The 15,020-nt window shown below is 41.0% G+C and overlaps 1 protein-coding gene across 7 annotated transcripts in view; it reads right to left on the reverse strand.

Moving 5' to 3' along the window:
• Positions 1–15,020, reverse strand: part of TRIP12 (thyroid hormone receptor interactor 12) — a 74,487-nt gene that overhangs the window by 36,524 nt on the left and 22,943 nt on the right. For 5 of the 7 annotated variants that reach the window (XM_027900918.1, XM_027900914.1, XM_027900917.1 and 2 more), the window contains exons 2-4: positions 13,116–13,262; positions 4,759–4,884; positions 2,980–3,779 (exon numbers count right to left, since the gene is read on the reverse strand). In XM_027900918.1, the coding sequence (XP_027756719.1) occupies positions 2,980–3,779; positions 4,759–4,884; positions 13,116–13,213 (1,024 nt within the window). In that variant the 5' untranslated portion in view covers positions 13,214–13,262. The remainder of the gene's footprint in view (positions 1–2,979; positions 3,780–4,758; positions 4,885–13,115; positions 13,263–15,020) is intronic. The other 2 variants (XM_027900920.1, XM_027900919.1) reach the window with 1 other exon arrangement.

Below are 15,020 nucleotides of genomic sequence, written 5' to 3' on the forward strand. Positions count from 1 at the left end.
TCCAGCTTCCTCCTACTTAAAGGCCACAAGGCAAAGGACAGCAAAGATTTCCCTAATAATGGAAACATAATTAAGCTTGGGTTTATATTGTTACATAATCAGCAGGATGACCCAATTTGCAACATTTAAAAAGCCCCTACAACATACACAGATTGAAAGGGACGTGAAAATAATCAACAGAGCAAAATGAGAAACCTTGTTTTCTTTCTCTTTTGCCCCCTTCCCCCCATGAAGAAATATTCAGCTACTCAAATAGATGTGAAAAATCTGAATCTAGCCTGTTTTTATTATTCCAATAATATTGGATAGTGATCTCACCGCTCAGGTACAGAGAATGCTGCGTAGCTAACACCCTGAAAGGCACCTTGTCTGGATTTAACACTTATTAATTATCCAGCCAGGACTGGACAAGAAACCTCAGGGTATTCTTCTGCAGCACGTGGAAAGCTCCTGCAAAGATGGCAACCACATTTCTCCTCATTCTTCTCTTCAGCAGAGTCAGCCAGGTCAGCTCCCCTTGTTTTACCTTCAGAGACCACATCTAATGACACTGCTTGTACGTCCTGAATAATCTCCCCTCTCCTCTCACCTTTCATCCTAGAATGTTTGGCTCTTTCCTTATCTCCCACTAGTTCTACAAGCCCCAGTTCAAAGTTCTTCCAGCACGTGTTTCATAATTTACACCTACAAGCCTACTGAGTTTAAGTTTCAGTTTCTCTACAGGACTACTGTGATTTCTAAGGACATGTTTGCAGGCAGAAGGTGTACACCCCAATTTCACCCAGATCACTGTCTGACTTGCTGCTTTAGAAAGCTTTAGGGTGTTAATATTTGCGCCAGACGTCACTTACTTCTGCTCCCTGATCCTCGAAGGCTGCCAGCCTGCTACAGAAAATAAATTTGAACTTGCCCATTCTTTCTTAAAAACCAACTCTGGTGGTTTATTGGCTTCATATTTTCATGACCCTTCTCAGCATTACCCAAAATGTGTATTTTGTTAAAATACTTCAAATTTGTCCCAGTATTTTGAAGGTGTCACACAAGGTGGTGTTTTTTTTTTTTTTAAAGGGCTAAGCTAACAATCTTTACTATTGCTTCCAAGATCATTTCAACCTGTTGTCAAAGAGCACTATTTGAAAGACCAAGCCTATTTGAAAGTATCGTAGTTTAACACTTCTAAGTTGAGCTCTCAGTCTTAGTGATATTGCATGATTAATTATATTTATTGGAATAAGTTTTGCTGTAATCTGTGGCAAAATAAAGAGGCATTAGGCATTTTAGGTTTCCTAGTATCACCTGTTAGCACTTTTCCCCTACCTCAAAGTAGGTTGCCATCTACACAAAATAACCTGATCCTCTTCTGCTTCTAGAAACATCTCTCACCGTGCTCTGTGCCCCTTAGCAGTGACATTTTATACATTTTATACACTAACTTGGTGTTGTCACTTGAACATTTTAGTTGAACTGCAGTTTAGTTTTTTCCAAGAGACAGCTTTAGCTCTTCCATGACCTGAAAGTTGAGCCAAACTGGCTTTCTCAGAACAGTCTTGGTGGAGACAGTTTAGGTTCATATTCTCAACATTGTTTTTGAAGCTACTGAACACACTCCCCACTCCTTACATTGTGCTATTCCCCCCCCTTCCCCTTCTTACTCCTTGCTCATGTTTTGTAACTTATCACATGAATTACTCTCTGCCTTCACCTTCTTGCTGGTCACTTGCTGGAGGTAAATTCTCTCATCCCTGTTGCTCTTCTTTCATGGCTAAAAGCTGCCTGTTGCAACTTCACTGAGAACTTGTTGGTCGTTCCCATTGTTGCCTGACTCCTCCTCCCTTCCCTGTGCAAATTCAGAGTTTTGATTCTGGAATTCATCACCCAGTAAATTCTTGAACCATGGAGCAGCTAGAAAAAGAAAATCCTTAAACTTTGCTGTAAAGCAAATAAGTCCTCTCCACTTCCCCAGTGCCACTCTTCATTTCTTAGGTCGGGTCATTCCAGAATCAATCCTCCAGCCATGCAAGTTATCCAAAACATACCTGTTAGATTTAATTGACCTCTGCTGATTATACAGGAAGGCAACCAGTTGCTGTTGTTTATTCCACCTATTTCCTGCATTAGCATTACCCACAGATGTGCCCCAGCTGGGACAGGCACAACAGGCTCGGGGGTTCCTGCACACAGTTCCTTTGTAAGCAAGCTCCAAGGAATCCAACTCCTCACATCAAATTTTAGAGAATACGTGCTGGAAGGAAATCATTCAGTACACAAAGGCAGCATGATGCATTTAAAAACTGTTCAAGACAGCAGAGCTACAAGCACATCTCTGTACTAGCAAGCAGGTGCTCTGCTTGGGAACAGCCTGTATTTGGTAGAGAGCACGTCCAAGAATGGTACCTGCTATTCAAATTCAGCACCAGAAAGAAGATATACTTTGTGAGAAGCTCAGAGATAAAGTGACTGACATCCCCAGCACTAGGAACACCAAGTTGACAAGATGACTGTTCTTAAAGTAACGTCAGAGATTCTCACAACAATGAAAAATTAGGAAGGTAGGTTTGAAAGAAGAAATCACATATGATCTGCTTGTTTTCCAGCAGTTACCATTCCCACTTTGGGATAGAAAGCTTAAGAAAATGAGGAAAAAAAAAAACAAAACAACAAAATCTGACAAGAGAAATATAATCAAGAGTGTTTTATAACGTATATGTCCCCATCACAACGTTCAATTATTTTGCATACATTTTATTTTTAAAATCAATTTGAAAGACAGAGAAGCGACTTCAGTTTACAGAACGCTGACTGCACTAAAATCATCTGCTTTGGCTGTCAATTGTCTCAGTCACAGTTTTACTTAAAAACTCAGCAGAACACACTACAAGTTACCAGGAAGATCCCAAGAAGCTTGAAAACAGAAGTATTTGTTTAGAAGACTTGATTTTAAAACACACGTGCTTATTCTTCCCCAAAAGTACAACTTACTTGCTAGCTTAGCCTGTAGTCCTGAAGGTCCAGGTTTTGATGTCTCCGACTTGGAAGAGCCTGGCAGGGACAGTTTTGTTTTAGGCAGACTGACTTTGGGGCTGAATCGAGCGGCCCAGTCAAACTTTGAAGAGCCACCTGTTTTACTGGGTTCTTTGTCCCTGCTACTCCTCCTCGGGCTGGGGCTGGATGCGGAACGGGAACGCCTGGCCTTGCTCTGGTCCTTTCCCTGTTTCACTCTGGCACCCTGAGGAGCAGTAGAAGAAGCAGAGGCAACAGCAGAAGAGGAGGAGGAGGTGGAAGCTGAAGAAGAAGAATCAGTGATGGTGCTACACCCAGCTTTGGCTGAGGTCACCGATTTTGAAGCCAGCTTGGAGACTTTTGCTGACTTCTCTTCAGCGCCAGTTGATTCAACTGATGACCCACTCTTTATACAAGACAGATTCTCTGTCCTTTTCCTTTTCTGACTTCGGGAGCTCCCAGCAGCTCCACCCTTTCTGGTGTGAGCCTTGCTTGTTGATGGCAATTGTGTAGACTTGGGCTGTTCTTGGTCTGAGTGTCTTCTCTTAGATTTCGTGTGGGGCTTGTTGGTTTCCGGGGAAGTGTCAGTGTGTTGAAGTGCTTTGGGTTTTTTAGCAGAGCTGGGAGAATTGGTCCTCCTGTAATCTGGACTAGCACTGCGTTTAACTCCTCGGGAATTGTCTTTCTTAGGCACTTGCCCCGTTTTTTGCTTTTCTGAAGTGTTGACTCTCTCTGGATCTTCTTGTTGTGGTATTAAAACAGCAGATGAACTACAGCCTCTGTAGAAGCAAGCAGGAACAGCATTAGTGCTGCACTCAGCAAACCTCTCAGTGTTAACAGTTTTGCATGAAAAACGTCATCATTCTCTAATAAAGGCAACTGCACGTAAGAAACTGTTGATTAGGTTAACATTGAAACGAAAAAAAAAAAAGCCACAACATGCTCGTGTGAGAACAATCATACTGCACATATTTGCTAGCATAAAAATTAAATCAATTGCAAAATAAAAGCACAGCACACTGCCTTCTAAAGAGGAAATTATGAGATAACCGGAATCAATTTTACTTTATGTATATTGACACATCAAACTGATTTTAAAAAACAAACAAACAAACACAAAAATCAAGCCATGAAGGTGTTATCTGAATGTCTGAAAATGTAAGTTCCACAAGAGAGTAAGGAGTGTTCAGTAATGCATAACTAGTCATAACTGGATTCTAGTTCAAGGAAGGCTCTTAATGAGAGGATAGTTTCTCATCAGTCTTGAAATTGGGGTAGCGAATCACACACAGAAATGGCAAAGTTCTCTTCTACATGATAGAAACTGTTCCAGAGTGTAAACAGCAGAGGCATATGAAGAGCAGACAAAGCAATACCGAGATGATTACTCTGAACACAGGCATACTTTAGATTATTGCATCTTTCAATTCATATTGCACATTGCTCCAAACTCCTCGGGCAATCTTCCCCCACCATGAGGCAGAAGAATGGGAGAAAGAACCTTGCAAGTATTCCAGGACTAGTTATGCAGAAATCGTTTCCTCCCCATCACTGATGGAATGCTCTTAGTTGGTGAATTAGAAAAACAAAACAGAAACAGAATTCGAAACACTGAAATAAATCCAGCGAATGCAACACCTCGATTAGTTCAAATCTGTTACTCATACGTTGTATCAGAACTCTACAACTCGACACATGACACACAGCTGTGAAGTGCAGATAAACACTGGTTAACAAAGGAATATGAAGTGCAATTACCTTTTAGAAAAGTGTCCCTTGGACTGCTCAGAAGTGGTATTAGACTGCACTTTGGGTGTCTTTGAAATAGATTTTCTACTCTCAGGAGGGCTATGTGCCTTATGTTTTGCCTGCCCTAAATGTGACCTGTCAGCAGAAAGTCAAAACAGAAAGCTATCAGGATTCCAAGATAGAGATACAGACCTGTAGGTGGAATTACTGTTTATTTTTTGGGCCATTTACAAATATTCATTTACAGCTACAAACCTTTCCGTATCAGCTCCCAATATTAAAGCAGCATTTCAAAAGAATCACTTGTTGCAGTTGCAAATCGCTACCAGTAACTGTTTTGTAAGGCACACAATCATTTAGTCATTTTAAATGAATAAAACATCACCTAACTCCTGAGCTGTGCAGATAAATTCAGATTTTTCTGATCTGCAAGATTACTGAATTATTCACTTAAGCATTAAGCGAGCACAGTAAGGCACATGACTAGAGCACCTGTCAAAGATCTCAAAAATAGATATATGCTCATCTACCTCAAGGTTCCATGCATTAAGTCTTTAGACAGTTATGAGTTTGTATCTTTGTTCTTCAGTTTAAAAAAAAATCAAGTGCTCAGAACAGAAATGCAGCCAGTTCCACTCAGTGGGAAAGCTCAACCCTACCAGTTATTTTCTGGCTGCAGATCCACCAGTTCAGAGGATTGAGAGCTGTGTGGTAACAGCTGAGCAAAGAGGAATGAAGGAACACATGCTACCAGTGAAGGCAGTCAGATGAGACAGGAAACCTGTGATGTCAGAGACAGGAATGAATTTCACACAGATAAGCTACAAGAGGCCTTCCAAGCAGCCTTCAGCTGCACACAAAAAAAAAACCAGTTCATTGTAGGAGCTCTGACTGAAGGACAAAGATAATACTACACCATGGGTAAAATTTAAGATTAAAGTTAACATCTTCACAGATTCCACGTTTAGTTTCGAAGCCACTCGGAATTACCACCTGCAAGGCTCAGAGAAGAGCTCATCAGCATTTAGAATAGGACAGTATAAATAATTGCTGAGGCAAGGGGCATCTCACTTGCACTTCCCTGGACAGAACACACTTCAGACTCAGCTGCCACCAGGAAAACTCCACTGCACTTTTCATACCTACAGAGAATCCTCAAGCACCACTAACCTTTATGAACCCTCAGACTAGTCTAGTATTAATGCTGAAAAACGTGTTTCAAAGCTGAAGAACTCCTGATGATATATTTTTTTTTGTTATTAACCCTCAGCTATTTACTCCTTTGAGTTAATGCTACGGGGTAAGGGGAGGAACACTGACTTCCAATTTAAGGGTCCTGCTCCCACCCATCACCCCAAACATCACAAAATTTAGGCCAATAGACTAAGTGGAAGTAGTAACAGTTCCACAAGCTTTCTAACAGCTTTTTCCAACCGAATGCCACAAATCCAGAAGCAAAAGCCAAGTTAATTTTACTACTGACCAGAAAGCCTCACTGTCCTCTTCAGGATTTCAACAACACCAACTTAGACCTCCACAGAAAACAAGTACCAAGTCCAGCCACCCAGGTGATAATCACATGCTCACCTTTCTAAGAGCATGACAGTCTGAAAAGATGAAATGAACAGCATCTTCTCCATACTCAAATAATTTGTTTTAATTTATTATACCTTAAGAAGTAGTTTTTACTATCAAAAGCAAGTGACACAAAATAGTTGGATCTCTAGGTCACAACAGCAAACTCCCATCAAGGTAAACTTGGGAATGTTTCACCCAATCCTCAGTGTTTGGATTTTCCTTTTCCCAACAAAAGACTAGGGCGTGAAATTTAATTTTCCCCTTGAAGTGTTTTTATTATGGGAGTAACAGACGTTATTACATAATTTACACTTGGCAGGAATCTCTTTTTTTTATGTAAGCTAAACTGATCGGAGTTCGCTTATTCTGAAGTGTATTTTAAAAGGTTAAAGATTTTTGTTTTGCTTTAGATATTCCCAGAACACAATAACTGAAGATCTTCTCAACTAAAATATTGCTAAAGCAATAAATGCAACACATGAACTGAAGAGTTTCCACTCGTTTCAGGCTCCTCCCCTGTCACCTTTAAACCCTTCAGATTCTTACAAGTTTTACAAATACAGTTTCATAACAACATCCAATTTACGTGGACTAATAAAGCTACAGCCATACCCTAGGGATCATGAAGGCTGTCTCAGGCAGAGTCCTTGCATTTGCTTTTTCTATCAGTAAAAACACTGAGGAGAAAGGTTAGTCCAGAAATGCACCAAACGGGGAGCTCATAACGGATGAGAAGTTTTTTAATTTCATTTTTAAAGACCTACTGTGCTCTCTCACTTCTCAGACTGGGTTTAATCACTCACCTTGCGTGTGTTCCCAAGAAAAGGTACACAAGACAACAACAGCTGTGCATGCAGTAGCATGTCAGTGGAAAGGAACACGACATTAATTCCCCTTCTGTATGGTTTGTACAATAGCAAGAAGCCAAACAACTTGGAGAGGCTGAAGGATTAAGGTAAAAACTTTAACCATACACCAACCAGCAAGTGTCATCGTCCCAATTTACACTGAGGTTGTGACAGCTTGTTTAAGGTCTCCTTAAAAAAGTAAAAACTTACATACAAAAGCATAACAAATAGTCTGTAAAGCTCGACACAAAGAGCAGTGGTTGGAGAACAATCAAGGGCCATGACAGATCCATGGGCAGCTGGAAGGCTGATTCTTTTTAAGGTTGTAAACTACCTGTACTCTTGTCCACAATCCAAGGCTTTCCACTCGTAATTTACCATTACAAGCTCTTTAGTCTTTTCCACTAATGCATCATTCATTAAGAATCATCATTTTAACCAACATTCCAGCAACAAGGATTTTAAGAGGTTAAGTTCCTCATTAAAGATGAAAAATGATAAGGTCAGCATTTATCAGCTCGTGTTTGTCCTTGTCCACTCTCAGGGGCAGGTCCAGAAAGACTGAGCTCTCGCTGCACCTTCAGGTGTTGTTTTGTAGAGTCCTTAAGTCTTCCTTCCACCTGCCCCCATCTTAAAGACAGTTTCATAAACCCCTCCAAGGCTTCACTCAACTGGGCAAAGCTGTCTGCTGACACACACTGTCATTCACAGGAACACCTCCAGCTTCAGAAACACACAGCCAGAAGTTGACAAGCAAACCACCACTCAGCTCCCTGTGTTATATAAACAATATGGTGGAAAACGTCAGCCCTGAGCAAAACCATCATCAAGAACCAACCAGAACCTGTTCTCAAAGAGTTACTCTGTGCATATTAAAAAAAAAAAAAAATAGTACCTTTTGAAGTTAGTTAATAAACAAAGTGTTTCATCTAAGTCATTTTCCTCAGCAGCTGAGTGTGAGCTATTAAACACTTCCAAACATTAGTCTGCAGAAACTAACCACCCGTTTACTTCTGCTAAAAATGAGATTTAAAAAAAAAAAAAAAAAAAGCAATAGCACAGATGAGAGAGCTTTAGAAAAACACCTATTTGCTCTCCACAGAAATACTCCACCTGTCTTCCCCACCAACACAAACATTAAATTTAGTTTTTCACAAGTCTCAGGTAAGTTTTTAACAGCTTAACATATTATCAACACTGGTCCAAAACCAGTCCTGTTCAGAACAACAGCAGTATAACCGACAGAAGCGTTTCCTCTGCTTATGACAACATCCTACCTGCAGCCAACAAGGATCTCATTTATCATTTAGCCTTCCATCCCATATGCAGGCAAACATGTATATATTACATTCCAAAAATCATTACAATTTGTTTATGAAGTACCCTACTTTCACACACAACTCAACAGCATAGCAGTCTTTTATGTCAAATTGATATCCTACTGAAAGAATGCTGTTCCTAAAGATTCCATAAGGCTAACATATGCAGGTTAAAACAGAAGCACCACTGGCACTTAACGCTACTAATAAAATATTAATAATTTTTGCAGCATTAGTAACAAGTTCTAGTATATGGGACTAATTCCATCGCTCCATACCAATACAGTGCAACATTGATCACAACTGCAAGGAACAGTCAACTGCACCACTCGCAGAGAAGATCTTATTGTGTGCCTCACAATACCAGTCCCAAATGGCTGCCATTCCCAGTGAAAGGCACAGCAGCACCAGGAGCTGAGCCACAAGGGCACAATTCTTCAGCACACACGGCAACAATGTAGATACACAGTTCAGGAAGCGCCAGTGAGTACCTTCCACCTCCTTCTCCTGCCCCTAGGAAGAAAGCTCCCATTAGGCCATCTGCTTCCCACTCCTCTTGGGTTTGCTGCTGCAAAGGGAAACTTCAGGATCACTGTTGCTTCCTTACAAACCTGCAGAGACATCCTGCAGGGGAAAGTGCCAGAAAAGACACTTCAGATGAGGGTACGTGGGGCACAGTTAGGAAGGTGCCACCGTAACAGTAAACCTAAATTAGGAGGATTACACTGAATACTTTTCAAACTGGTAGTAAAGCCAGTAAGAAGTATAATACCTACAAGAGCCGAAAGCAATCCAAAGCACAAAAAGTTATTTCAGCATCACTGCTGACAAAAGAGAGTGAAGAACCACATTAGTCCAACTTCACCAAGGCCAGTTGGGTTATGTGTGTACATGGGAGGAACAACACTCCACCAGTTCACCAGTTTATCTCTCTCCTGTCAAACACACAACCCCTTCTTCTTTGGAGCAAAGCACACGTCATTGTTGCAGCACAAATTGGAAATAAACAGCCTCTATCTTTCTATGCTGTGTGTGAGCCAAGTATCGTTGTTCATATTTTTAAACAAATGCATCTCTAAAAATCAAACACTCGAAGCTCCCATCAAGTTCCTGAGTTGAGTGTGGAACTGCCTGTAAATCTCCAGCAGAAAACCATTACAGGCTTTCCCTGCTCATTTTAACTGCAAGTAGTGATGCTACAGTGACACAAAACAAGCCCAGCCTAGAGGAAAATGGGGTTGCATTGGTGCTTCCAGGTGAAGCCAATCTGTCAATATTAGATGCAGCAGGAGGGAGATTCTGCTGTTAAAACAGACCATAAACAAGCTTGGAATTTCCAAGGTTTTTATGCAAGTGGACAGTGGCTGCTCAGCAAGTTCAATGAGCAAAGTTTAAAAAAAAAAAAAAAAAAAAGAGCTTAAATCTGTAAAAGTTTTGGTCACTTCATTTGTATTTTGAAAATGCAAGCAGCTCAGCCACACAAAAGCCTCACGAAAAAAAAAGCTGGTTGCATTTCCACCATTTAGAAAGCTATTTATACAAAGCAGAAGTGCAATCAAGTACACAAGTTCAGACAGTATCAAAACTTGTCCTTGCTCGAAGGGCTACGATTGCATATCTATGACCAAAGTGAAGTAACCTCCAACACTTCAGAAGGTGTGGCCCTTGAGTTTTGCTTACAAACGTTGTGGCTAATTTTAGGCATGAAGCAACAACCCCCTACAGACTCCCATTACTGTCTAATTCGCTCTGCAAGAGTAGTTTTTCTGTTCTGTGTGAGGTTTAGGCATTTTTCATCTTTGGGTATTGGTCTGTTGTTTGTTGGTGTGTTTTTTTTAAGAAGCACGTGGATCTAATAAAGCAGCTGAATAAAATCTCCTACTGTTTGTACAGCAGAACAGAAGAAAATCTGTAAAGCAAGATCGTTGTCATTAAGGATCAGTGTCCACTATCTTAGCATTTCAATGATTTCTACTTCAAAGCAAACCAGTTTAAAACCCCAAGAGATCAGAATACATGAACTGCTCCTATAGAGCATAACTTTCAGTTCAGTTTCATCCAAAAAGATTCCAGTTCAAGTGCTCCAAGACCATTCCACGATGTTAGCCAAAGCACAGCAGGTGAGGATGACTGATTTGTTTCAACAGAACATTCCTAGCTCCAACTCAAATACTAACATAGATGTATCCCAAGTTCAGAGCTATTTGCACAACATGAACATAATATTGAAACTGGTCTTTCCACAGTTTGTTTATTCTATTTTTAAAGATTTTACAGCTGAAACTGAAGAGTTTCCCTTTACAGATGACAAAGGCAAAAAAAGCTGGAAATAAACTCAGTGTCTCAGGAAGCCCCCCAAAAAACCCTTACATAAGACAAGGTATGTTGGTTTTTTGTTTAGATTTCCTTTAATGCAGCAGCCAAAGCAGTGTGTGTCACTGGAGCACAGCAAGGTATGATGACACATCCAGCTGTAAGCTCTAGACCCTCCCACAAACTGTTGAGCAGCAGAACTGGAACATACTATCCCACTGCACGCAGATGCAGTGGAGGATGAGCCCTGAGTTTGTGTCTAAAGGCAGGAAAAAAGCAACTGTTATCTGAGAGCCTGTCTCTTGCCATGCCATGGACAAAACTTCCAAGGACCTGAGAGATGGATCTGACCTCGGTCCTTGTGCCATGGCCACTGCTGCCCAGCAGCTTCTTCAAAGAGGGGAGACTGACTACAGGGAAAGGTGATTAATTACTATAAACTTTATATTAACCAGTGTGCTTTATTCAGGCCTTTTTATATGCTGTGCCAGCCCAAAATGCTTGTTCAGAGATGGAAAGGCAGGGGAAGTCCTGTTCTAAAGAGACTCAGATTCTAAGCTTCTCCCATCCTCTTCACTTCAGCAAGGAGTTTTGGCTCTTATAAAGGCTCAAGACAGTTGAAGAGCGCAGTACACTCCTGCTCAGGGAAGTCTGACTCACAGATTTGTTGAGGGGTGGAAGAAGTTCAGCCATTTGAGACAACTGCATCTTGAACCATTGTGTGATAGCACAAGTAACATCACAGTGCACCAAAACAATGCAGGAGTAACTTTTCTGAAAGTGTTACCCCTAAAATTGCTCTGTTGGGCTGACTCACTGTCCAGCTTCTCCCTGGCATCCTGCTATAAAATCTGAATTGGTGGTAGATACCTGAAGAGGAATCCCTACCCCTTGCCTCTAATTCTTTATTCTAGGGAGAGGCTGATTCACCCCAGATCAAGCTCACTGTATCAGGAAAGAGTTGGTAGGGCAATATCTACCTTAAACATCCACTGAGATTCAGAGACAACACAGAATGGACAGAAGGGAATGAAAGGCTCAGTATGCCTCAGTTAAAAGAAAAACAATTCTAGCTTACAAAATAATCAGCAGCATAAGGCAGCAGCTTCCCCCTCCTTATGCCACATTAGTCCAGGAGAGAATCCTTGTGTTTATCAGTCTGCTTGTCCATTTGCACAGTGGACTTAGTTTAGTGCAAGTGAAGCTGCATTTTTCAGATTGAATTATTCTCCCAGAAGTTCCTCAGAAGAACAGTTGGTCGCCTCCACCCGTTCAACAGTTGTTCAGCTTGTTCTCAGTTAGACTTCACACCAGTAAGACATACACCTCATCTTCCTTAAATCTTATAGCCCTGTGCTTTAAAACAAAAGCATTCTTTTGTGCCTGTGATGGTTTCAGCTGGGGTAATTTCCTTCCCAGTGGCTAGTGTGGGGCTATGTTTTGGGTCTGTGAGGAACACAGGGTCGATAATACCATGATGTTTTTGTTCTTGCTGAGCAGTGCTTACACAGAGCCAAGGCCTTCTCTGCTTTCCATACTGTCCCACTGGCAAGGAAATTGGAAGGCAGGGAGGAGACACAGGCAGGACAGGTACACATACTCAAACAACTGCACCAGTAACACGTCTGAGGGAGCAGAATATAGACAGATGTTGCCTACCATCATACTATAACCTTCTTCATTAGACTAGTATTTTAACAAAATAAAACAATTATCCACACAGACTTCACTCACTCATGGTAATAGTTACACAAGCATCCACAGGAAAGTTTTAAGAATCTTTATTCTCCGTTGTAGAGGCAACCACTTGCAGAACAAATACAACCTGGTCCACTTGCTCACTAGATCAGGCATTTTACAGGATGGCAAACCTTGATTTCTTGAATTATTCAAAAGCTGCAGAGGATTAATATGCAGTGCAAAAGGAACAGAGTGGTACCAGTTACTCAGTCTCCTTTAATAGGAACACAGATTTCCCCAGATTTCCAGTAACAGACTCTTCCTGTCACCCCCCCTCCACATACTTTTGTTATCAGGGAAGGAATTTGCTACTACCTGTGATTTATGGAATAAAGCTCAGCTACACTTTTTCCCCCCATAGATCTACCCCTGCTGTTCTGGTTGAACATGTCTAGTAGTGAGTCCACCCCCCACAGTAACAGCACAAAGAGCATTTCAGGGGCGAAAAGATTTCACACCAATTTCAGTGCTTGGATTGCAGGGTGGAAAACATCATTCTCTAATTAAATCACAGCGATTTTACTTTCAAACACCAAAAAAAAAAAAACCACAGAGATGAGAATCATACCTTCCTCCTACTGCGTCGTCTTGTGGCTGGGCCCCGGCAGTGTTCCTCTGTGAACGTCGCAGTGACCCCCCTGGATTGTTATTAGGCCGGTTGGACATTGGCACCTCTCTCCTGAAGGGACATACCCTTTCTAGACACTATCATTCACTGCAAGGCAAGAGAGAAAGAGTCATAAGACATGTGGCATGAAGACTCACTGCCCTGCCTCCAGAGGCAAATGTCAAATGCTACTGTTCAAGCAAAAACTTCAGACAAAAACCCCTAAACAATTTTTAGTTAAAAGACACGTGGACCAAGATTCTCCTCGAGAACATTTACAACTTTCATAAAGAGCAACCACTTTCAGGTATATATAGCATACAGTTGGCCTACTGGACTAGATGATCTTTAAAGGTCTTTTCCAACCCAAACTCCTCAATGACTCTGTGATGACACGCTTCTTTTCTGGTAGGCTTCTGGAATTGTGTAGAGACGAGATAAATGTAATTTAGGAGAACCTGTGTTTATCAACACTAAAGAAAAACTCAGTGTTTGATAGAGAGCAACAGTATTCAATATTTAACAATTTAGGAAAACAGATCTAGCTAAATAAGCAAGAAGTTCTTGCTCACAAGAGCTTAATGGGTGGGAAAAGGTGTTTGAGACAGAAGGACTAATGAGTGCACACAATTATTTTTAAAAACTAGTCAATATGATGGCCTTGTATTACTGCTTTGGGAATTGCTTTGTGACTGCTACAGATATACAGATACTTTGATAATTACTTATGAGAAACTACTTAACACCCAGCTGCAGTCCTCAGAAACAGAGGTATTTCAAGAACAAGCCTCACTTAATTCCTCAGTGAAGAGAGGTGACTCCTGTATGCTGTGCTAACTCAGTATTATCAGGTAGAGAGCATAGCAACAGGACCACAACAGGCAAATCCAGTTCTACTGTTTCTAATTTTGTGGAATCTGGTAAGAAAAGGTTATTTGCAGGTGAAAAAATAGCCATAAGAAGTGTGTTCTTGTTTAAGAACACAACAGTCTATATGGCAATTTGGTATCTATTATATCAATAGCACAGCAAGCAACAAGTCTGCCAGGAGAAAAGTTTAAAACGTTTCAGCTGCAGATTCAAATTCAAATGTCTCCAATGAAGTAACTCTCCAGATCTGGCACTGTCAGTAAAGCCAGTGAACAGTTGACTATAATTGCTTATTTCTCTGAAAGGGCCTACAGAACTGAACAAAGAAGGGGTGGGGGTCAGAAGGAATCCCGAGTGATGCAGTTTTACTGCAGGCCAGAAGAACCCAGGCACATAAACTGGTATTATGCAAATCATTACCTCACATATCACACTAAAAGGAACATGTATATCATCAAGACACCTGCACAGTGCAAGAAATTACTGATCAGGATTCTGCTAGCTCAGATTCAGTCCTGTTACACTGTAATAACACAACCTAAAAGCTCACACTTCGCATACCAGAGATATTTTAAGTAAGCTCCAAGAGTCAAATAAGAACAAGTTAGGCAGAAGAATTGCTCCCCATCCTAACCCCCGTATCACAAGAGTCAAAATCATCTTTTTTAAAGTTGTTCATGTTCTTTCCACTGTGAGGTCCCACACAGCAGCAAAAGCAGAAAGTAGGACTGACAAACAAGTCAATTCTACCTTTGCTTTGTTGTGGGTTTTGTTGTTGTTGTTGTTGTTTTGGGGGTTTGTTTTTGTTTGTTTTGGTTTTTTACCTTCTGCTTAGGAACTTACAAGAATGTAAGTAAAGCACAAAATACACAGCCCCACAAAACACAGTAGTTTGATGAACCTTAGAGCTAGAAGTCTTGATGACTAAGAGCCAAGAAAGCTGTAAACCCTCCTCCTCCAAAGGTGAGCTTCCCACCTTCACAATTATTTCCAGCT

Source organism: Empidonax traillii, unplaced genomic scaffold (genome assembly GCF_003031625.1).
Source record: "Empidonax traillii isolate 1590-97213 ecotype Southwest subspecies unplaced genomic scaffold, ASM303162v1 scaffold755:size778197, whole genome shotgun sequence".
Classification (NCBI taxonomy): Eukaryota; Metazoa; Chordata; class Aves; order Passeriformes; family Tyrannidae; genus Empidonax; species Empidonax traillii.